Here is a 24,338-nt window from a genome sequence, read left to right as displayed (position 1 = left end):
AAAAATCCAGTACAGTAATATCTCACTTTCCAGCAACCTCACTGCCTGCAAGAGCCATGAGTACAGTGTTTGAGCAGCTCAGACAGATGTCTCCAAGGCCATGCACACAAGTTTGTGCAAGGCCCTCCCTCAGATCCCACACTGTACACACGTTCCTAACAGTCCGAGGGACCCAACGGCCTGCCTAAAGAAAGTTGGCAGCAGCAAATCAGAAAACGAGGGGACAAGGAAGTGGGGAAACACTGATGGGGCAGAAGCATCAACACAGTTAGAAATGGTGAGTGCCAGCAGGAGAAAGGAGGGTAAAAAGCAAACAGGGGAATTCAAAGGCATTAGTAGTCTGGGGCAAACAGTCCTACACACCTCAGCACCTCCTAAGGGGGCATCATTGTGTGACAGACCAGAACAGCAACTGACGTTCCTTCAGATGCCCTGGGTCACCAAGAAAAGGTGCAATGAGGCTTTGGGCCTGCCACCCGCCGGAGAAGGGACGGGCATGTCAGAAAGACCACCACCCCAAGCGGTTAAGGCCAAAACCCAGGTCCAGGGGCTCCAGCCATCTGGAACTCTCCTTTGCTGACAATGCTGGATAACTGAGATGCTACTGTGCCACCGGCGTAATGACACTGGGACAGGTCACCTTCTCTCAGGTCTGTCCAGCTCACTAAGGCTCAGTCCAGAATGGGGACTGTGAGACAGAGTCCCTTCCACCCTCCCCGCTTCCTTCTTTCAAATTCTCCAGCTGCAGAGTGGCCGACATCCCCCGAGTCGCTCCTCCTTCTAGAAAAGTCTCCTGCCCTGTTAGGGGGGCTTACCAGAACAGGGGCCGCCACGGGGAAAAGGCTCCCTTTGATGAGCCACTCCTCGTACAGGTGGTGAATAGCATCCAGGTATTCCTGCCGGAGGGGGTAAAAAGGCAAGGGCTGTGGGGAGCACACAGGGAGAAGACCTCTCCCCTCCAGGGGTATCAGGGGCAGGTTAGGTGAATGGCAATGACCACAGGGCAGTGGCTTGGACTAAGGACCCACAACAGCCAACCTGGCTCAGGTGGACAATGAGAAACGTGGCCAAGCACTCTGTCAGCCAGCCCAGGTGTCGCAACAGGCAGAAGCATCCCTCTGGCCACCTGCCCATCCCTCCAGCGCACTCTGCTCCTCTGGCGCTTTGGACATATCCTCCCACCTGGCTGCTCTCGTTTCCTGCCACTTCTCCATCAGCAGGGCCTCTGTTTCTTCACAGGGGCCTGGGAAGCCTCTGAACCCTCCCTCCGTCCTTCCCACCAAGAGGACTATGACCCTCACTGGCCCAGGAGCCCCACTTGGCTGCTCTCACTCCAACAGACAACTTGTAACCTATTGATCCTTGAAAGCTTAAGGGCAAACTTCAGAAGGAGGACAAGGTGAAACGCAAGGGAGAAGAGGCCCAGACCCACCCCTAGGGCATCCATGCCTGCGCAACCGGTAGGACTGGACGGCACTCTCCCACAAGCAGGCCCCGGTGCTCTCGGCCACAGGCAAACACCTCCTCAAGCAGCAATTTACTCCCAGCCCTGAGGCTCTCGGGTAAACCACACTGCTGCCTCTTTATCCACCACCAAGTTCTCCCTTGGCAACAACAGACTTGTCCTGGAGGCCTTGTCAAAACCATTAAGACAATGTCCTCGACAATGACTTGGACAGACTCCAGATTTGTCACTTCTTCCAAACGTCTGGGTCACCGCACAGAGCTGCCGTGCCCCATCCCAGCTTGGTCCAGCCCCGCCCCACTTCACCCTTCCTCTAATCACTCCTGTCTCCAGATTTCAAAGCAGCTGCGCAGAACGAGGCCTGGGCCTTCATGGCTGGAATCCACCTTGCTGGTGCCGGGGGCAAACAAGGCTGGGTGGGCCTCAGGAGCTGGACTGGCCTTCTAGGACCCCAGTCCAGCCCATCCTGGGCTCAGACCCCCATGATATCCCAGTAAATGCTTGCCCAGCCTCTGTCTGTGTACTTCCAGTGGCATTCACATGGGGCATTCCGATCAATATTAACTGAGCAACCCCTAGGTGCCAAGGCCTGGGACACATTCTAGGGACGCAGAGGGAATAAGATCTAATCTTAAAAAGTTCATGGTAGTTTTCTGAGGGATGGGGAGCAAACACATAAAGAAATAGTTTCAGAATATTTGTCCTAATGGCTGTGATCATAATAAGCACAGAGGCTGGGGGACCACAGTAGAGGGAAGGTCAGAGAAAGCTTCTTGGAGGAGGTGACACCTGAGGCAAAAGAAACCACTATGGCAAAGGTACATTTGTGTAACTCCCTGGTGAGGGGTGGGGGGAGCGGGAGTGGGGAGAGGGGAAAGGGGAAAGGTGAGGGGGGAGAGGGGAGAGGGGAGAGGGGAGAGGGGAGAGGGGAGGGGGAAAGGGGAGGGGGGAGAAGGGAGGCGGAAAGGGGAAAGGGAGAGGGGAAAGGGGAGAAGGGAGAGGGGAGAGGGGAGAGGGGAGAGGGGAGAGGGGAGGGGGGAGGGGGGAGGGGGGAGAGGGGAGAGGGGAGAGGGGAGGGGGAGGGGGGGAGGGGGGAGAGGGGAGAGGGGAGAGGGGAGAGGGGAGAGGGGAGAGGGGAGAGGGGAGGGGGAGGGGGGAGGGGGGAGGGGGGAGGGGGGAGGGGGGAGGGGGGAGGGGGGAGGGGGGAGGGGGGAGGGGGGAGGGGGGAGGGGGGAGAGGGGAGGGGGAGGGGGGAGAGGGGAGGGGGAGGGGGGAGAAGAGAGAGAGAGAGAGAGCATGTGTAGCCACAACTAGCTCTTTATGGCCAGAGCATGAAAGGCAGGGAGTGGAAGGGGATGAAGCCAATCATGCAGGATCTCGGATGGCATGCTACAAGTGGGGACTTTATCCTAGACAGTGGTGAGGCACTGAAGAGGGCGGGGTTAGGGGATTGCATGCGTGGTGTTCTGTACTGGGAACATCACCCAAGCAGCAGTGTGGAGGATGGATTTCTGAGGGGGATGCGGATAGTGAGAGACCAGGGCAAGGAGAGCAGTCCAAGCCTGTTAGACAGCCCTGACTAGAGCTGATGTGGCCCTGAGCCAGAACCCAGAAGGGTGAGGCACTGAGCAGACACTAGTGAGTTTCACCTCCCAGCCAGGCACTGTGCCAAGCACTGGCACTGCAACAGCGAGCAAGTGGGCACGTCCTAGCGAGGATCCAGGGGACGGCACAAAGGCAGGCAATTTTCAGGAGGTGGACCAAACAAGTCCTGGGGACACCTGGGTGGGAACAGGAGAAGGGACGCCTCTGAGCCCCGGGGGTGCCCACCACTGAGTCTGGGGCCACAGGAAGTGAAGCAGACCTGGACACCGCACAGGGTCTCCAGCTCAGAGGAAGTCAGAGTTCACCCTCCAACGTGCTCAGTTCCTGTTTCTCTCCCTGAAACAACAGCACAATGATCTCACAGAGGGTGGGGCCAGGACGGGATGAAGTTGCACCTTTCCCCAGGTTAAAGGGGCTCTTACCAGTGGAATGACCTTCTCCTCTTCCCTGCACCTCATCTTTAGCCTCTGGTAACAGGTCTCAGGAGTGGTCTGGAGATAAACTAAGATTTTAAAAAACATATATGTGGCTTTAATTACTCTGTTCATGGCTTGGAAGTGAAAGTGAGGGGTAGGGGGAAGGAAGGCGTGTGGGCAAGGCGTGGAGAGAAACATCTACCAGCAGCCCTGAGCAGGAGAGGCAGACCAGCTGTGTGGCCAAACAGGCTTCTTGACCCTCATCCTGACTTTCATTCTCTTTCCACATCACCAGCCCCACAGGGTCACTGTGAAGCTGAACAGGTTCCGTACATTGCCAGAGCTTAGCACAGGGCCTGGCACCCGGCCCGTCTCAGTAACGGTCCAGGTTCTGTCCCTCCTCCCTCCTTTACAAACTAGAAAAAACCCATCATATCACAAGGGACCGAGGGGAAAGCAGTTTGAGGAACTGGCCAGGGTGCTTCTCCAGGAGGGACCAAAAGCCCCAGATTCTATCTGCCCTTTGGGAGAAGGCTGAGTCAAAGCAGGGGAAGAATTGCTTATGGTGAGGGCCCTGCCCACCACCCCTGCTGCTTGAGGCCCAGCCAACCACCTCCCCACTGGGCCCAGGGGAGGGAGGCCAGAGAGGGACTGTCTCACCTATCAAGTCAATGGACACGTCGATGTTCTTCACAATCCAGTCAAACCATTCCGACAGGACCACATAGTCCACTTCAGGCATCTTCCCACTGGAACGAGAGTTATAAGGGTTTTATTACCCCATGAGAAAGTTCCTGGGCTGTGCCGTTCCCCCAAAACATCTGGGCACTGCCTTTATTGAAAGGGCACTGCCAAGGGAACCATGACATAGTGTAATCACGTGATACTGAGCGGGTAGTGATGACAAGGACCCGAAACCTCCCGACCTCCCGCTGCCCAGGGACGGTCGATGGTATAATGCAGCGAGTATCTTGGCACTGCCCGAGGGGAGAATTCATTTGGGATTTGAACTCCAAACCAAGGAAGGGGCTGTGAAGCCTGTCCCCTGAGAACACGGACAGCGCTCAGGCTGGGAGGTGGAACAGCAAACCCGTTTCACCTCTAGAAATTTATTTTGTGGAAACAATCGTGGATGCCCTCCGTAGCACTATTTAAAAAATAATGAAAAACTAAATCATGGTACATCTATCTAACAGAAAACCACACAGCAACTGAAAGACGATGCTATAAAATAATATTTAATGACGTGGGAAATGCTCACAATCAAATTCTCATTATTCAGTGAAAACAGGAGGATATAAAACTGTGCATATATCACGACCCAACCATACTTTCAAGAGTATTCATCCACACATTTTGAAAGGAAACTGGAAAGAAAACCACCAAAAGGTTAACAGTGCTTTCCTCTGAACTGTAGGATTATGGGAGACATTTTTTTCTTTATCTCTTTCTGTATTTTCCAAAATTTAACAACATACTAGTTTTCAATTCGGGGCGGGGGTGGGGGGGAAATTACTACATATTTTAAGTAATAACTGAAAAAGAAAGAAAGGAAGAAGCAGCCCACAAGTGAGAGAGACCTGGCGTCTGTCCTCTGCCCTTGAGGAAATGAGCAGGGAAGAGCGGGAGGAGGGGCAGCAGCTGGAGGAAACAAACCAGGCAGCTGTGGGGTGACCCTCAAAGGCCCAGGAGAGGAATTCCTTTCAACATCCTCCACCCGTCTTGAATATCATCTTGGATCCACTCAGAACTGGGTTTGGCAAGGCGGGCTACGGGCGAGTGAAGGTGCCTGAGCTGTGTGCAGCTGGGGGTCTTCTGACTGCTGACTAAAGAAGGGAAGGCGGGGAAAAGAGGCCAGTGGAGTGGGTGGTTTGCAGCTGCCCCCGCCACGGGTGGTGAACTGACTCCCACCTGGGTGAGGGGGCAGGATGGGCGTGGAGGAAGGCGCTCTGAAGATGACAAGCTCAAGCAGCCCTGCCTGGGGGCCCAAACGATGGGGCGGGGCACAGACTGGAAGGGGACATCCTCCCCTAGTCCCTGAGACCACCAGACGCCCTCAGCGCAGAAGAGCTGTGCCTGGCAGAGCAGCAGGAAAATGCAGGGTGCCCGGGAGAACAGCAGGGGCAGACGGGCAGTTGTCGGCGCCTTGAGGGGTCTCAGGCATCAGACTTCAGCAGGGAGACCAGAGCAGACTAACGTGTGAGGACCAGCACCCGCCCCCACGAATAAGTCGGGGAGGCTTTGTAGGGGAGGGGAGAGGGAGGAAGTCCCAGGACATTGCAGAAGGGACCAAAATTCAGATACTAAAGGTAACAACTTTGCGATCACAGCTCATATGGTTGCCCATCCCCCAATTCTTTCCTCCTACCTCCTTAAAAGTAGCCCATGGTCTATTCAGGGTCCATCCCACAGGCCTGAGTGTTCAGGGAAACCTGACCGCAGCCCAAGCTTCAGAGCAAACCAACTGGTCTGAGGGACGTCCTCTCCGCTGGCCAGGCTGAGTTGATCAGCCCAGGCCAAAGGGCCCAACCTGACCAGTGAGACATGAGGGAGGTTTGCTCCTCATGCTTAGAGGAGAGCCACTGGCAAGACATCCACCCTCTGGCCAGCAATGAGAAGCCCGGTTCTGCCACAGGCGTTGTGTCACCAAGAGGGACTCATATTGAGGACACAAACAAGACAGTAGGAAAACAGAGAGAAACAGCACTAGGGCCACCGAATGAAACCAACACCAAAGCCTGCTGTTAAGACAGCCCGTGACAACCTCAGTGTTCAGGCTACTTTGAGCTGGGCTGCAGTTAGCTGCAGCTGAGAGTATTTGATATTCAGACACCAAACCACTCTTCTTGACATGTTTTCCTTCTCTGGAACAAAGCTGACTCCGAGGGAATGAGGATTTGCCAAAAAGAAGCTGCTGATCAGCCCCACTCGCTCCACCGAACACGCAGCCTGGGCACACAGCACAGACTGGCAACTCAAGGGTGAGGGCCAGTGAGCAGCACACATGGAGGGAAAGTTGCCCAATAGCCTCCCACGTCATGAACGCTGGACAGCTGGTGTGAGACTGCCCCAGAGGACTTCACCGGTGTCTGTAAGGCTCAAGGGAGGTTCTGTCAAATCCCAGAGCTGGGAGGATACCCTTAGCTGTGGCCACCGAACTGAGTCACAATTCAGGACATAGGTAGCACAGTGTTAACTAAAACCAAACCAGCTGACACCACAAAAAGTGTTGGGGCCTGAGAGCCGCTGCTCTGCTGGAAATCGGCCCCAGGTGGTCTTAGGACACCTCCTGGGTGGCTCAGGAACCTCCCATTCTCACCTGGCCCAGGCAAACCCGGGAGGAAGCAGGTCCTCCCTTCCCGATGCTCTCCTTAGAGGTCCTCTAGACGGCTCCGGGGCAGCCTCCCTGAGGGCAGGGTCGGCAGGCAGACCTCCAGAAAACCCTTCCAAGACTGCCAGGAGCCATGTGCTGGGGGGTCCAGGACAACTGGCCACCGGCTGAGCGGAGTGAGGAAACGGAAGCTGCCTTCCATGATTCTGAGGCATGTCAGGCAGCGGGCGCTGTTTTATCTGTATCTGCAGTTTTCCTCCTAGGAATCTGCCCGGCTCCTCCTTTGTCTGCCTCGAGAATGGGGCGCCCAGCACCACCGCCAAGGCACTGCTTTTATTTCCACAGAACACACGGAGGGCAGCACCTCTCTGCAGACCCACCAACGGTGGACTGAGGGGGTCTCATGGTGCCTTCCCCTTATCCTAGGGGGGCAAAATTGAGGCCACGAGTCCACACGAATCCTGCCGTTTTGTTTGGCACGGTTTGCTGCCGCCCTCCCCGAGGCCCAGAGAGCACGGGTTGAAACTGAAATCACACACTCAAATGCCAGCCTCCTTGTGCACATGACATTCTTTTGTTTCTCACAAGACCTTGTGAGGTCAATTTTAGCCCCAAGTTATAGATGAGGAAAACTGAGGCCCAGAGAAGCTCAGCCCAGCCCTGAGCCAGGGACTGAAGTCTGGCTCTCGGCGGCTCCCAAACCCATACGCTCCTGGCTGCACCACGTGCCCCAACCCCACCTGCCCCGTCTGTCAGCTGAGGGGGCTGCCCCTGGGCCCGTCCAGTGTCTCTCTAGCCTCAGCCTGAGGAAAGCCACCGCTCGCAGGCCCATGACACAGGCAGTGCGTCCCCAGTCTGGCCTAGAGTGAGGAGGAGTCCAAGCCTCAGGGCCCATCAGGGCAGCAGGAGGACCCGCCTGTTGTTCCAAACGCAGGGCCTTAATGGATGTCCACAACCCGCAGCCCCAGGTGAGTCAGTGTGTCACTTCCCCAGCTGGGCCCCATGCAATTCCCTTCCTTCTGTTCTTAGAGAACACCAACCAGGCAATCCTGTGAAACCTTTGTGTTCAATTAGCCCACAGGGTCGGGCCACACAGTGGCCTGCATGGCCGCTCTAGCTGCCTGAGTCTTTCTCGCCACCTTCAGCTGTTCATTCCAGCACAGGGCCCACACCTCAGAAGTCCTTCTGGTTCTTTAAGTCTTTAAGGAGACTGTGGAACCAGAATCTTCCTTGTTGGCAATTAACCCCTGGTGGCATAATTGCATGTATGTTCTGCCCACCCCAAACTCGCTGGGGTGAGGATGCGGGCGGAAGAGGCGGGTCTCTCCCTGGAGTAGCTCCTCACTTGTCCAAGGCCCAAAAGGCAAGAAAGCCCTTCCAGAAATCTGGCTTTGGGGGATGCAGAATTGCAGAATGTGGGCTTTTCTGGGCACCCGAGCCTGCAACTGCAGACAGCAAAGCCACGCCTACCGTACTTCCTTCCATCCCAGTCCCTCCAGATTCCAAGCCAAGGCTGCAAGGGCTTCTGTGAAAGAGAGAAGGGCCAACCCCAAGGCTGAAGGGGCAGCAACCATGCACCCCCTGCCTTGTGTAAGGGCTGTCCCAACACAAGCTCCCAGGCAAGAGCTGACACCCAACACAAGCCATCTTGTGGTTCCCAGTACCCAGCTGAACTTCCACAGGTGGGAACCAAAACATCCTATTCTGGCTATGAGCAAAGGATCCAGCCAAACCCAGTTCTAGGCGTCATTTGGTTTAGGCTCAAAATGATGGTAATCTGTATTTGGGGGGCATGGAAACATCTACATTCGCAGCACCACTTCACTGTGGAAGGCCCACTGCATGGAGAGAAGCTGGGTTTCTAATGAAAGTGATCAAGAAGAAAGCCCACATCCTACCCTTCCTCCCACCTGTCACTTCTTTAGCTCTGGCTAGAAATACCGTTTACTGTGCCTCCAAAAGGAAAACCTTTGGCCTACAGCTGCCTCACTCCTGACCTAGGAATACACCCAGAGACCCTGAAAACAAAGGTAATACAACAAAACCCCCAACAACCAAAATCTGAAGCCACAAATGTGAAATGAAGAAACTGCAGGTGGTGCAGGAAGCTGAGGAAATCCTGCTCCACGAAGAACTTTCACTCTGGCTGGCCACCTGCCCCACGGACCCCCACAAAGACAGCCCGCAGGTCTTGCTTTCAACGACCCCTAAGGCCCAGGTGAGGCCCCAAGGAAGCCACGGGGCAAAACTCCCAGGGGAAAGGACCATGATTGGCACAGACGGCCCCTTGCGGGCCACCTGGCTGCTGCCTTCTTCGGAGGCTGCCCCTCCAAGTGTGACGCCAACCAGCAGGATGATAGCTACCCAGGGTGCTTTTCTGCTACAAATGCAGGCTCTCGGGCCCCACCCTGGAAGCAGCATGGGTGCATTAACAAGATGCATGGAGTCTGTGGGAGAAGTTGAGTGTAGGGCCTGGGTGGAAAGGGACAGAGGCCTGGTCCCCCGGAGCCAGCACACTGGGAACTCCCCTGGGCCTGAAGCCTCTGGCCTTACAGAGACAAATCTAGATGTCTCACCACTTCCTCCTTCACTGCTGCCCCACAGAGCAGTGTGCAGGTCAGCCCCCCGGTCAGTTTCCTGCCCAACCAGGAAGGAGCAAGGCCTTCGAACCCCACGTGGTTCCTGGTCTGCCAAACGCGGTCAACAGTGCCCAGCTCAGTGCTGCCTGGAGGGCTCAAACGGAAGGACAACGACTGTAGCTCCTGCCCACGGGTCCCTGCCCTGCCCCTCAACCACATGAGCTGTGCCTACTCTCAGGTAAGCTGGACCAGTCCCACAAGTGAATGGCCTGCACTGGGAAGGTGCCTCTTGGTGTCCCTGCCCTTGGATCTCTGCCGCCCAAACTCGGGCTCTCTGGGGAGTGTGGCTGAGTGAGGGGGACTCCCAGCCACATGCTGAGCACACCAGTTGTTACAATCACAGGGATATGTTATGGGATAGAATGCAAAGACTTCGAAGAGAAGTCTTCAAAGAAATTTCCAGTTAGTTAGCCGGCTGCTTCGGGTACGCAGGCTGGGAAAACCTGCAGGGAAGCGGCCGCCTGGGTGAGCGTTTCTCTGCCTTTGGAGACTTCAGGGAAAGGGTTTGAGGAGCACTGCCTTCTCTCATCTCCCTGAAACCAAAGTGGCGGATGGCCTGGCCCCCCTGGGCCCCCCCTTTGGGAAGCCCAAAACTGCCATTTTTGTAGGTCAAAATTGGTCAAGTGCTAATAATTTCATACGGTTCAACCTAATTAGAAGTTGTCTTGAATACCACGAAGAAAACCAACAGAAACAAGTAATTAAGAGTAACAAGAGGGGCTTCCCTGGTGGCGTAGTGGTTAAGAATCCACCTGCCAAGGCAGGGGACGTGGGTTTGAGCCTTGGTCCGGGAAGATCCCACGTGCCACGGAGCAACTAAGCCTGTGCGCCACAACTACTGAGCCTGAGTTCTAGAGCCCGCGAGCCACAACTACTAAAGCCCGTGCACCCTAGAGCCGGTGCTCCACAACAAAGAGAAGCCACCGCAATGAGAAGCCCACACACTGCAACTAAGAGTAGCCCCCGCTCGCCACAACTAGAGAAAGTCCACGCACAACAGCGAAGACCCAACGCAGCCAAAAATAAATAACAGAAAAAAAAAGAATGAGAGGCTCAACCCACCTAGACAGGGAGGCTGGGACCACAGCTGCAGATGGGAGGGAACAGGGAGGCAGGGTGTAGAGAGTGGAAGGCAGATATCAGGACCAGCTCTGTGAGTGAGTGAAGCTCAAAGCTACCAAGAAGGGAGACGCAGAGAAGAAGCTGCAGCCCATTCCCCAAGACCCCCAAACATCAGCAGTCAACTGAGCGCAGGAGTGGAGGACCCCACACCTCTGAGGCCACAGCACTGAGGGCCACCAGAAGCCCCCCCAGCTAGGTCTGTGTGACAGAGTCTGCTCCCACGAGGGCAGAAGACAGCTGTGAGTGAAACCACAACAAATAGCATGCACACTGCTGGACTGATGGCTCTGGTCGCTCTGACTCTTCACCCCTCCCTGTCTCCTCCCACTTTGCCATGTAACCCACAGGGCCCTGCCCCCTCTCAGACTGGGGTGGGCTGGTGTGACCTGCTCTGGCCAATGGATGTTAGCGAACGTGAAGCAGAGACCTGAAAAGAACTACGGTGCTTTTGATCTGCCATAGCCATGAGATGTGAATGCCCAGGCCAGCTTGCCGGTCCCAGAAGGAGGATCAGCAAGCAGATGAGAGATGAGTCACCCCAGTCACCCTCACTGGGCCACCCCAGACCAGCCAACCCCTGGACATATCATTGAGCCAGCCAAGGTCAGCAGAGCCGCCGGGCCGGCCGCCCTGGACAGCCGAGCCATCAGCGCGGAGAGCTGTCACTGAGGCCTTGTGGTTGGTTGTTACACAGTGTTACTGTGGCAACACAGTAGGTACTCAGTATGTGTCAATTAGATAAATAAGTTTCAATTTCATTTCTAAAAATGTAATGGTTTAATAAATTATCGATTGTGCAAACTACGGTACCTTCTATACAAGTTTTCTACAAAAACGTATCTTGCGCTGTGAATTGACCGCTCCATCAACCGTACAGGCAATGTCTACAAGAAAACAAAAAGTGATTCACTAACTCAGGCAAAGAGGAAGGGGTCAGGAAGCCTTGAAGAATGCCTGTTGCTCCCCCTACCTATGGTCTATGCTGAATACAAGAATTGAGAAGCCTCAGGAGAGGGAGGTGGACACCAGAGAACCGTGTGTCCCACGTTAGGCTCCCTGGGCCCTGGACCCTCCCCACACCATACCCTGAATCTCAGTGGTCAGTGCAGCAAGGCCGGGTGGAGGGCCTGTCAGCAGCAGCCTCCTTCACAGGAGGGGTGAGGCTCCACTGGACTGTGGGTTTGGGGAAGTGCTAGAAAAACTGCCAAGTGCCCCCCGGGAAAGTGGTGGCAAGCACAAAGCGTGGTGATTATCATGGACCTAAATAGGATGCATTTGCTTAAGCGGAGGCACAGCTCCGAGAGAGCTGGGCTGTGGCATTATGGAACCCCACCAGCATGCCTGCCAACCTCGCCGCCTCCTCACAGGGCTGGCTGGGGATCACTGCAGCCCTTCAGAACTGGAAAGGACTGTGCCCAGGAAGAGGGAGGACGACACTGACATGGCCCCTCTCTGCCAGCATGCACACACCCTCCACAGAAGGCCTTTCCCTTTGTCCAGTGTCCCATTGGGAAGCCGGAGGTGCTCTTACTCTTCACACCAAGTGGACAAACACTGCTCTCACTCAGCCTGGCCCACAGCATCCAATGGGGCCTGGACCAGCAAATCGGAGGCTGATTTAAAGCCATAACCCAGGAATTTCCTGACTCTCCTATTTGTCTATCTGTCCATCTGCCTTCTTTTCTGTTTTTCAGTCCTCTCCTTACTTATGACTCTCTGCTGCCCATCTTTTGCTAGTTCCCCATTTATCCCTCTCTCCTTCTCTTCCTCTTTCCTAGTCTGTCCATCTCTCTTTCTCTGCCTCCTTCCTGATAGATTTCCTTAAACAGAGGAACACACACACAGCCCGTTATATTCAGATATACTTGATACAATTTACATTTGCAATCGAGTGCCCACCCAGGAGAAGCAGGTTGCAGGCCAACCTCAGACCATACTCTGACATGGATCTTTTACACAGATTTTTGGGGAGATAGAAATTTATATGGTTCTGCTCATATCTTTTTCTATTATTAAAAGACACAGATTTGTAGAAGAATGACAGCTACGGCTGCAAGTGCCCAGCCTTGCATCAAACCACTGAATGGCTGTGTCAGAGAAACTGGCTGATGGATCTCCTGTCTCCTTCAAGGAGAGCCTCCAAAGCCAGTCTCTTAGGTGGTACTTGCCATTCTGAACCACGGGTGCTAATTGGATCTCTCAGTCAGCCTTTCTTCTAAGAGACTCTGCCCCTATTCACACCCTGCTGATGGAAGGGGCCTAAGTGGCCGTGTTTGTGACCTGCCCCAATACCTGACTGGACCAGGGCTGGACACCTGACCCAAGCTGAGCCAATCAGATTCTTCTCTCAAGAACCTGAACTGAGAATGTGAACAAGCCTTGTGAAGGTTAGATCAGCAGCTCTCATGCAAACAAATAAGGGATATGTTAAAATCACCTGGAGAGCCTGATAAAACCCAGATTGCTGGGCCTCACCTCAGAATTTCTGATTCAGCAGGTCCAGGATGGGGCCAGAAAATGTGCATTCCTAACAAGTTTCCAGGTGCTGCCGCTGCTCCTAGTACAGGGACCACACTTTGAGAAGAGCTGAGTTAAAGGGAGTTGAGCCCAGGAGCGATCGGGTCATGAAGACTCGGGCTTACATGGCATCATAGCAAGTTCTTGGCTAGCTGAGGTTGGTGGGTGGGGGCACTGGAGGCTGGTCCTCAGAGAGCTGTAGGAACAGAGACCTTCACCCCAGAGACAGAGAAGGCTGAGCAGCTCTGAAGGCCCAGTGGGGCTTCCTTGTGAGGTTTCCCTTCCTGGCAACCACATGCCACTCATTTGAAGAAAACTGTGTTTAAGAAGGTTGAAACCATGGGCTTCCCTGGTGGCGCAGTGGTTGAGAGTCCGCCTGCCAATGCAGGGGACACGGGTTCGTGCCTCGGTCCGGGAAAATCCCACATGCCGCAGAGCAGCTGGGCCCGTGAGCCATGGCCGCTGAGCCTGCGCGTCCGGAGCCTGTGCTCCGCAACAGAAGAGGCCACAACAGTGAGAGGCCTGCGTACCACAAAAAAAAAAAAAAAAAGAAGGTTGAAACCAAGCATCTGAAATGTACCTGAGGACGAGTGTGCTGGTCCAGCATGGTGAGCTGCACATATGTCTGCAGCGTGAGGCCCCATCGACAGGCATCCTGGTACATCAGACCCTAAAGAGGGGAGAATGCAGTGCTCTATCTGTAGGACTCCCAGCCCGGTCACAGAGTGGACAGAGACAGACACTGGAGCAGTTACAGGACAGCCTGGGAACAGCTATAATAGAAGCCTATATAAAGTCCCAGGGAGCATTCATTCAGGCATTCAATCATGTTCACTGAGCCCCTACAGCCTGCTCTCTATCCGGCAACCAGTGAGCCTGTTATACTACAGGAGCCAGTTATCATCACTCCCCTGTTCAGGACTCTCCCTGGCTTCCCACTGCATTCACAATGAAATCCAAAGCCCTTACCAAGGCCCACAGGGCCCTAGACAATCACTTCCATCTTCTCTTGTCTCCAACCATTCTTTCTTTGGCTCTGTGAGCTTCCAACCACATGAGCTTCCTTACTGTTACCCAAACACACAAGTGTGATTTCAACTCGGGGCCTTTGCACCTGCTGTGCCTTCTGTCTGAACACTCTCCCCCAGACACCTGCACTGCTCCCTCCCAAGTTTTGTTTAGGTTTCTGCTCAAATGTCACTTTGTCAGAGATGCCTTCCCAACCATCCTCTTTAAAACAGAATCCACCTCCTCAATCACTCTCTACCGCGTGTAGATACAAAATACTTCCTCCATGTTCCACTTGCTAATAATCCTATTCTGGGGCTTCCCTGGTGGCACAGTGGCTGAGAGTCCGCCTGCCAATGCAGGCAGGGGACACGGGTTCATGCCCCGGTCCAGGAAGATCCCACATGCCGCGGAGCGGCTGCACCCGTGAGCCGTGGCCACTGAGCCTGCGCATCCGGAGCCTGTGCTCCGCAACGGGAGAGGCCACAGCAGTGAGAGGCCCGCGTACCGCAAAAAAAAAAAAAAAAAAAAAAAAATCCTATTCTGCTCTTTTCCACATTTTTGCTTCTTTTTCTCTTGGTGCTAACTAATGGAACTCCGGTGCTCTGCATTGAAAACTGCTAACTCCTAACTGCGGGTGAAAGAATCTCAGAAAAGTTAGGAGAAACACTCCCTCTTGCCTGACAGCTGCAGAAAAAAAGACCTTTCTGCATCAGAAAACCAATTCAGATAAAGTGATGACCTGAGACTTTTCACAAAACTATCAATCTTGCTCCTCTGTCTAGAGTGGAAACTTGTGTAAAAATATCTAATTCTATTGTTTTTTTTTTTATTATAAAACTGTCATTGGCAATGCTCTTTGTGCCACGGATACTCAGACTTCTGAGACTGGGACTGGGTCCTGTGAAAGTCACCTCTAACCCCTAACGTCTGCAACTCTAGTTGTCTTACATAACAATCCAGCCCTGGTTCCTCTGGGTTTCCTAGAAGACAGGAATGTTTCTGAGCTTCCTTGTATGCCCACGACTGGCATTCCATCCTCTCCCCCTTGCTGAGAGGTGAAACTCTTTTCCCGTCTCTGGGATTCTTTATTCGAAAGCTCTGAGAGGTTTTGCCTTATTTAAATAATATCCTTCTACCTGCTTTAGATGCCTTCTTAGCTCCTGTCACCACCGGCCATATCACACACTTTTTAATTGCCTTCTGCCTCCCCACACTGGGATATTGGGGCCAGCAGGGCAGAAGCTTCGAGGTGCTCACCGCCCCAGCGTCTAGAATAGTGTCTGGCACATGGCAGGCATGCAATGAATACTGGCTGAATCAATCAGTGAACAAGCACCTACTAAGTGCTCAGCACTGTGCTATGTTCTAGCAAAAAACGGTGAGCCAAATGAGACACAGTCCCTGCCCTTAGTGGAACTCAGAGTCTAAAGACCCACACAAGGAGATGCCATTTGTGTTGCTAGAAATGACAGGACAGCACAGGCTCCCCCTAGTCCAAGGTTCAAACCTAGATCTGTCATTTACCAGCTGTGTGACCTTGGGCAACCTATTTCAGCCATGGTTTCCTTACCTGAAAAACGAAACTAATCGTTCCTCCATCATGGGACAGGAGCCCAGAACCAGCATCCCTTTCTTGAGCTCACTCTTACAGGACCCAGACTCCACCCACCTCTTTCAAGCAGCCAGAGTTGAGCCTTCTGAACGGGAAGGAGGTGGGAGGGGCACAGGCACATTACAGCCCCTACTTGCTAGGTCCACCCTTGGGAAAGCAGACTGGTAGCTTCAGGGTGAGCATGAGGCAGCCCCTGGGCATTGGCAAGTGCAAACCCCAATCAGAGGTTTACCAAGGAAGCTAGTTACTTAGGGACAGGTCCTGGGGGGCTAGGCCTGAGGAGACCTGGGTTTCTTCTAGGGGAGGGTGGGGTAAGAATGAGCAGCAGGAGAAGGACCCTCCGGTAGCTGGGGCCGACCACTTGGGATAGTTTGGGATAGCTGACAGGAGGTCCCTGGGCTCCTTACATGCCCAGCCAGGCCTCAAAGAACCTTGACCTCAGACCATCGACATGCGGCCATTTTCCCTTTGTCCCCTCCCTCTCCCCCACCACCCAGCGAAGAGCAAGGACACGTCTGGACAGGGTGCAGGCTCAGGCACCAGCAGCGCTGCTCCTGCACACTTAAGGGGCAGCTGGCGGTTCACGCATAGAGCAACACACTCACCAGAGGATTATGGCCTCGGACATTTCTCCACTTGGGCACGGGCTCCGTTAACACCTGTCAGGAAAGAAAACATCAGAGAGCTGCTGCTCCTCAGTTCTGAGCTCTGTGAAGGCTCGTGTTAGGGGTGGGATCAGGGAGAGAGTCAAGATTCGGGCGCCCAGGGTGGGCCAAAATAGTGGAGCAACCCTCCCTGCGAGGCCACAACTCCATGCAGATGTGGCTCCAGGCGCAGCTTCGAGAAATGACTTGAGAACCACTCTGCCCACCCCTGTATACGAGCATATGCACACGCCACTTCTCCTGCCGCCACAGGAGCTCCCGGGGGCAAGTGGGTTCTCCCAATCCCCCTCCACGTGTTCCATCCTGCCCCTTACTGCCCAGCACATCAGGAAGGCAGGGAGGTGAGAGAAGCCACGAGGGAGGCTGCTTCTTGCACTTCAGGCTGCAGCTTGCACCCAGCTTCCGGTCTGGGGGCTCTCCAGCGACCTTGGCAGTGTGCCCTGCCTCCCTTTCCTCCCTCTGATCTCTGTGTTGGGCACACTGACGGCAGAGTCCTGTTTCTTTAGTAGCCTCCCTAAGCTGTGCAGGTGTGTGCCGGAAAGGATTTAAATGGTGCCCTTGGGACTTCCCTGGTGGTCCAGTGGGTAAGACTCTGTGCTCGCAATACAGTGGGTCCGGGATCGATCCCTGGTGGGGGAACTAGATCCCGCATGCATGCCGCAACTAAGAAGTCCGCCTGACGCAACTAAGACCCTGCATAGCCAAAATAAATAAATAAGTAAATGGTGCTCTTGGGGCCAAGATTTTGAGAATATCCGGATCCCTCTGTGGACCTTCAAGTCCATGTGAGTAGGTGCCACAGGTCACAAGAGACCAAAGGAAAGCAATGCATGGGACCCTTGAAGAGTAACCTCCCCCCACCTTTTACCCCTCTGTGCCTTTGCTCATGCTGTTGTTCTGCCCAGTATGCCCACCTCACCTCATTTCACCTCAACTTTCATTACATGGAAAACTCCTATACATCCTTCAGAATCCAGTTCAAATATCCCTTCCTCTGTGAATCATTCCCTGTTCCTCCCAACCTCCCTCTCCTTCTTCTGGGTCTTCAGCACTCTGGTCCTGTCCCCTGAGTAGCATATGCTGTACCACTCAGGCCCACCAGAGGCTGGGACACAGGCAGCCCTGACCTGTGCCCCATCTGTGGCACTGTCACTCAACAAATACTGAGCACCCACTGTGCCAGGTGCCAAGGATTCAGCAAGAGAAAAACCACCCCAGCCCTGCTTTCATGCTTTCAACTTTAAACTTACTGGGGAAGCAGACATTAATCAGGTCATCACAGAAAGCAACACATATTTTCAAACCCCGAGAAGTAGTACAAAATAAGGATACAGGGCTTCCCTGGTGGCGCAGTGGTTGAGAGTCCACCTGCCGATGCAGGGGACACGGGTTCGTGCCCCGGTCCAGGAAGATCCCACATGCCGCGGAGCGGCTGGGCCCGTGAGCCACGGCCGCTGAGCCTGCGCGTCCGGAGCCTGTGCTCCGCAACGGGAGAGGCCACAACGAGAGGCCCATGTACCACAAAAAAAAAACAAAAAACAATAAACAAAACAAAACAAAAAGGATACAGAGGAGCCAGAAGAACCTACACCATGGAGGGTAACCTAGCTGGGGAGGTCAGAGAGCAGAGCTGAGATCTGAAGGCTGGGTGGTTTTCCTAAAGCCAAAAAAGCTCTGCATACTATAGAGCCAAACAAGGGCATGGCCCCTGGAGCAGACAGCCTGGGCTGCGACATGGCATCACAAGCACTAGCCATGCGACGCTGGCCAAGCCATGTCACCTCACTGAGCCTCAGTTTCCTCCTCTGCAACTGAAGTAATAACAGGACCTGTCTCATAGCGACTACTCCTGTAAGAATGAAATCAATTAGATAATATAACGATGCCTCAACACAGTGCCTGGCATAGAGTATTACCCTCATTAGCTGTTCACTCTCCTTGCTGACGGTATTGTTGTTGTACATTGGCTCCAAGGTGTTCAGTGAGAATACACGTGCTTCTAAAGTGTCAGCGAGAGTTACACAGCTCAGGACAGGTGTGTCGGGAGTCCCCCAGACGCCCACCTCCCCGGGTCTGAGGAGTCACTAGGAGGACTCACAGGATACAGCATATAGTCATACTCATAGGTAAGATTTATTACAGTGAGAGGTGACAAAGCAGAATCAGCCAAGGAGAAGAGTGTGTGGAGCAAAACCTGGGGGAAAACCAGGCACAAGCTTCCAAGGGGCCTCCACCTCCTCTCACACAGGACGCATTCCCCCAGCAGTATTTCTATAGGGCAGGTCCGGTTTGCACCCTTTATAAATGCACCAAGCTTTTGCAGGTTCCTTCAAACCTGGCGTGGAAGCTGTACCTCGATGTCAGCTGTGTTGGAGAAGAACTCCAGGCACGTTGTCTTCCCGCTTGCAATATTGCCCTCGACACATATCTAGCAAAAGACAAACGCATGTTAGGATCAGAAATCGAGTGCCTGGGGGAATACCAGGAAGAATTTCTAGGGAAGGGCTCAGGTGAACAGCATAATTGCTTCAGCCCAAGACTCCAGTGTGTACACGAAAATCCCTCTGGAGGAAACCCCCAGGGTCCTGTTGTTAGTAATAGCAACCACCCGATCCTTCCCCTCAGTGGCAGGCTCCAGGTCCACCGCTGCTGGCCACCAGGCCACTGCCCTCCGGGACAGACACTCCCTTAGGTCAACGCCTAGACCCCACACAGCTTGCCCTCGGCCGCGCTAGCTCTGCCCTTCCCTAGCGCAACTCCTCAGACTATCAGATTTTAGGCCTAAATGTCCTGCCTCCTTCACCAGAACCTAATGGCTTTAAGGATGGGAAGCGTGTGTACGTTACCTAGAACCTAATGCATTGCTCTGTGCAGAAAAACATGCTTGGCCGTGGACTGGAAGGTATGAGGACAGGAGAAAAGGACTAAGATGGGCAACATACACCAATCCTGCACTTAACCTTGCCAGAACCTGAGAAGCGGGTTCTAACATTTTCACAGAAGAGAAAAATGAGGCTCTAGAAGGGCATAAGGCGAGGAGTAGAGCTTGAACGTTCACTCTGCTCACACTAAGTGTACTGGGGGGAAGGGGCTGTCTTGGCACTGGTGGGAGGAGTCTACCCATAAGAAAGACAAGGAGCCTCCTACAGGTACCCCACTGCAGGGAAAGAAAGCAACTGAAGCTGTGGTTCTCAGTCTTACGTATGTGCTACAATCACCTGGGAACTTTTAAGAATCCACAAAAGGAAGCCACAACCCAGGCCAATTCTGGCATGATCTCAGGGTGGGACTCAGGCCTCAGTACCTTGGAAAGCTCTCCAGGTGATTTCAACATGGAGGAAGCTGAGTACCACGGACCCATGGCAGGGTTTCTCAACGAGTGGTCCACAGACACCCTGCTCCAGAAGCACCAGCGGAGCACTCAGACCCTCTCAATCAGACTCTGGGTTGGGACCCTTGAATCTGCTGCCCAGCAATTCTGACAAAACGCTGCTCAGCCAGGACTGCTGGTGACACGGGCCAAATGGCTTTGGTTCCATCAGACCATGAGAGGAAATGGGCAGTTCCACATATGTGAGAAGACAAACTTGCCCTTGACAACACATATTACATGTCCCCTGGGGTACACAGAGCCAGAGGGGACCTGTCCTGCTGCACAGTGACCTTTACACCCAGGTTGGAAGCACCCACAGAGAAACGTGGGCCACTTAAGTGACTTGCCCCAGGTGCCAGGGTTGGCGGGGGAAAGAGCTAGAATTCACACCTAAGCCTGGCAACTCCCTTCTCATGACCCCAGTGGAGCCTCAGTCACACCCTGCATAAAACACAGGGGCACGGTGGGCTGTCTCACCTTGCCCCACCTCTACAAACTCTCGTCAGCAACTGGACTCTCTCTCAGTTGGCTGCAAAGATTTCCTCCTGCCTTGATCCTAACGGCTACCTAGGAGAGCTGGACGGACAATCGCAGTTCCAACAGAGGCCTGGCCCTCCAATCCCGGCTCCCTGTCAGCTTACTCCTTCAGCACAAGAAAACACAGTGAATGTGCAAAAGGGAGACCCCGTCAGGGCACCAGTGGATTTTATTTTTATTGTCGTTCTTTAAAGGAAACAACTTTTCCTAGATATTTAAAAAGAGCTCAACCTAGACATCATTCTGCACAGACTGTTTCTTTCCTGTTCATTGCAAGGAACGTGTTATTGAAATCCCTACTGTTGGATGTTACATTCTGTCCAGTTACTTTTATTATAAAACTGTGTTGTGACACCCATTTTTTTGATATGATAAGCTGCGCTGTGGTGAACATTCCTGTACATAAATCCTTGTCATTGGCTCTGATTATCCCCTTCAATAGACTTCCAGAAATATAATCAGTGCATCAAAGGATAAGTGAGTTTTTACAGCTGTTGATGCATGATGCCAAATTGCCCTCCAAAATGCTGACCCAATTCACACCCCTTTTAGAAGGATGAGAGTGAGCCTATCAACATACTGTGCCAATGCTGGGCATATCCCATCCTAAATCTTCATTAATTTCATTGTTAATAATAATAATGTCTATAAAATTAGCCCCTGTGGGTTCTGTACTTTGCAAACATTGTCACATTGATCCCCACAACAATCACAGCTATGAATATTTGCACAGATGGGGAAACTGAGGCTCTAAGAGGTTAAGGACTTATCCACCTCCAAGAGCAGAGCTGGGACTGGAACCAGGTCTGAGGTCTGATCCACAGCTTTCATCACTCCATCTCCCAAAGCATTCTTTCTCTGTTAGGGAGGTTGAGCACTTTCTTATGTTTATTAGCCATTAATAAATTCACTCAGGAAATGTCTGTTCAGACTTTGTTCACCTGAAAACATTAGTCATTTCTTTTTAACCCGACTTTGGAATTTATTTTGTAATTCTGTGGTGGTGACTCACTTCGCAGCTGCAGCTCAGCCCAGATATTCCCTGTCCTGTCCAATCCCATGGGATGTCCCATGGGCACCTCAATTTATCACCCCCCAACACCCACATATGGCTTCTCTTCCCGTTCCTGTCCTCAGGAAAGGCTGCACCATCCACCCAGACACCCTCAAGGCCCTGGATATCTTCTCTCCTCACCCAGCAACTCAGCAATACTTCTGGGCCCCACTTCCTACTCACCTGCAGAACCTGGCCCGTCTCCTTGGCCCCTAGTTAAGGTCTCTAACCCTCCTTGTGGGAGCAGCCTCCCTGCTGGCCTCTCCCCCTCCAGTCCAGCCCGGCCAGGTCCCTCATCCCTTATCCATGGTCCACCACCTCTTCCTGAGACGCAAACCAGATCACAGCTGGTAAAGTCTTTCAGTGGCTCCGGGAGCTGGGATCTGTCTCCGGTCCTGTCTCCCGACCCCCAGGCCCTCCCCAGCCACCTCTCTGGGACTGGCCACAAGCCTCAGTCTCTCATCCCTCTGTGACTTACCCCTGCAGTTCCCTCTGCTCCAACACTCCTGCTTCGCCCTCTCCTCCTTCTCCCAGGAGGCCTCAAGTCTCCCCTCAGTCATCATCCTCTAGAAGCCCTGCCCCTACTCCCTGTTGTTCCAGATCCACCATTGTCCTATTCACTGCCATCCCCCTCATCCAACCACAGGCTCACTAACAACAGGGGCTGTTGGATTCCCAGGTCCCCAGGTCCACACAGGAACTCAGAGGATTTGAATGACTAAGAGCAGCCCTGGGCCTGAACGCAGGCTCCACATCACTTCCCATGGACCACCTACTGTGTGTCTGGGGGATAACAGACCACACCCAGAAAGCACCTAGGACAAGCCAGCTCACAACAATGCTAGCTCAATAATTAATAGTACAATACTGCATCAGTTCCCATCCAGCTCAACTTACCAACCCCTTCCCCCTGCTATGATGCCTACGCCATACCCCACCCCACCTCTAGTTTCAACAAACTTCCATAAATCTCAAGCATTTTCATCACCAGTCCTCTCCGTGTGACTTCACTCCTTCCCAGGCCCTCTCCATCACCCCAAATACCCCAGGGGACCTCCCCACACCTTCCGCCTTCTGCATATTCCAGCCAAGGTACTCCTGCCCACACCCTCCAAGCAAATCCCTTTCCAGCCATATCTACCAACTTCCAGCTCCCTTAAGGAACTGAGCCTCTGGATCAACGGTGACCGAGATACTGCTCCCCACCGCAGCCTGCTAAAGTCTTAAACATCCCATGGGCATGTCCAGTTTGACCCTCCTTTGACCTTCAACCTCACACCAGCCACAGTCCCACCCCAGAGTTAGCACCTCCAAGTCATTGCACTGGTGGAACCCTTGTCCGTGGACCCCCATGAATTCTCTGTTATCCCTCCCCCACCCACCAGTCTCAGCATTGGAATTCTGGGGGCAGCGGTCAGCAGACCTGCCCTCACAGCCAGGCTGCCACCCACTAACCCAGTCAACCTAAACTTCCACTTTTCAAATCTCTTTGTAATCATTCATCGAGCTAATAGTCCAAATCCACCTAAGGCTATGAATACATGTATTCTCCCACCTGTGTAGATTCTCAGGTAGGACATACCAGAAACTAGTAACAGAGGTGGTCTCTGGGGAGGGAGTCTGGGGCCCAGGAGTGGAGACAGACTTCCTTATCCCTGGAGATCCTCTTGTATTCGTTTTTTTAACTATGTGCACATAGTTAAAAAAAACTTCACTCCCCTCCTCAAAACATGTGTGTATTATACGTGTGTGTTTATTACACATATATAATCCTACACTGGAAAGAGGGCACATAAAAGGGAGACTTACCACTGATTTTTTCTCTTTTTCATTTTCTCTACCTTTATCTAGAAAAGAAAGGAAATCAATTTTTTAACTTAGTTTTAAATAGCTCACTCTTGGGCTTCCCTGGTGGCACAGTAGTTGAGAATCTGCCTGCCAATGCAGGGAACACAGGTTCGGGCCCTGGTCTGGGAGGATCCCACATGCCACCGAGCAACTAGGCCCGTGAGCCACAACTACTGAGCCTGTGCGTCTGGAGCTTGTGCTCCGCAACGAGAGGTTGCGACAGTGAGAGGCCCGCGCACCGCGATGGTGGCCCCCACTTGCCACAACCAGGGAAAGCCCTCGCACAGAAACGAAGACCCAACACAGCCAAAAATAAATAAATAAATAAATTTTTTAAAAAATTAAAAAAATAGCTTACTCTTCTTTGTCCTAATTTTCTAAACCACGACAAAAACAGTAATTTTTATGCTTGCTCCCTGGCCTAAAAATGTTTTCCAGTGACACCTGGGACCCTCCCTAGGTGGACGGAGGCAGGCCTACCACTGCTATCTACCTGTGTGACACTGAAACTGCCGCCGGGGTCCTGTTGGCACGTCAGGGCCCCAACTGTGCTCAGTTTTGGTCACTTAGTATATTCTGCTTTCCATTTTCCACACATTTTATACTTATGATCCTCACTGATGGGTGTCCAGCTAGTTAAAACGCAGAGTTACCTCCACTCGTAGCTCCGGGGAAAGAGTGGTTGGCGGGTGGGCCACTGAAACCCAGGGGCGGGTTTCAGCACAGGACTCAGGCTTCTCCTGCAGGCCCGGGGCTGACATCGCGGCCCACCCACACCACAGGGGTTCTCAGGTGCCACTGAACACCCCGAAGCCAAAGAACGCCAGAACTTGGCCACAACAGGGGCTCTCACTTCTGAAGGGGAGGGTCTCCACTCCCAGCGGGAGAAACAGCGCACCGAGCCTAACGCATCCACCGCTCGCCGGCATCTCCCCCAAGGCCCAAAGAATGGGACCAGGAACCTTGGGGGAGGGGGGTTCTTTCCGCTCTTTAGAGGGCTCCCCAGCTCCGAACAAGAGTTGGGCCCGGAGCCCCAAGGCCCCACCCGCTCCCTGCCGGCGGGCGTCTGGGACACCAGCCAGCGACCGCCCCGCCCCTCCCCCCAGGCCGACCGAGGAAATCCCGGCGCCTCGGAGAAGGGGT

At 53.5% G+C, this 24,338-nt stretch overlaps 1 protein-coding gene across 6 annotated transcripts in view; it reads right to left on the bottom strand.

Annotated features, from left to right (window-relative positions):
* The window catches only part of TK2 (thymidine kinase 2), a 50,143-nt gene that overhangs the window by 5,850 nt on the left and 19,955 nt on the right, over positions 1–24,338 (bottom strand). For 3 of the 6 annotated variants that reach the window (XR_013825232.1, XM_079906857.1, XM_079906854.1), the window contains exons 2-9: positions 23,157–23,194; positions 18,737–18,811; positions 16,324–16,377; positions 13,676–13,765; positions 11,389–11,462; positions 4,147–4,235; positions 3,493–3,572; positions 816–896 (exon numbers count right to left, since the gene is read on the bottom strand). Coding sequence is in view for 4 of the 6 variants with exons in the window: in XM_079906854.1 (XP_079762980.1) it covers positions 816–896; positions 3,493–3,572; positions 4,147–4,235; positions 11,389–11,462; positions 13,676–13,765; positions 16,324–16,377; positions 18,737–18,811; positions 23,157–23,194 (581 nt within the window). In the remaining 2 variants the exon portion in view is untranslated. Of the gene's footprint in view, positions 1–363; positions 433–815; positions 897–3,279; positions 3,407–3,492; positions 3,573–4,146; positions 4,236–11,388; positions 11,463–13,675; positions 13,766–16,323; positions 16,378–18,736; positions 18,812–23,156; positions 23,195–23,848; positions 24,272–24,338 lie in introns of those variants that run through there. The other 3 variants (XR_013825233.1, XM_079906856.1, XM_079906855.1) reach the window with 3 other exon arrangements.

Source organism: Stenella coeruleoalba (assembly GCF_951394435.1).
Source record: "Stenella coeruleoalba genome assembly, chromosome: 20".
Taxonomy (NCBI): Eukaryota; Metazoa; Chordata; class Mammalia; order Artiodactyla; family Delphinidae; genus Stenella; species Stenella coeruleoalba.
This window is presented reverse-complemented; position numbering and strand designations above follow the sequence as displayed.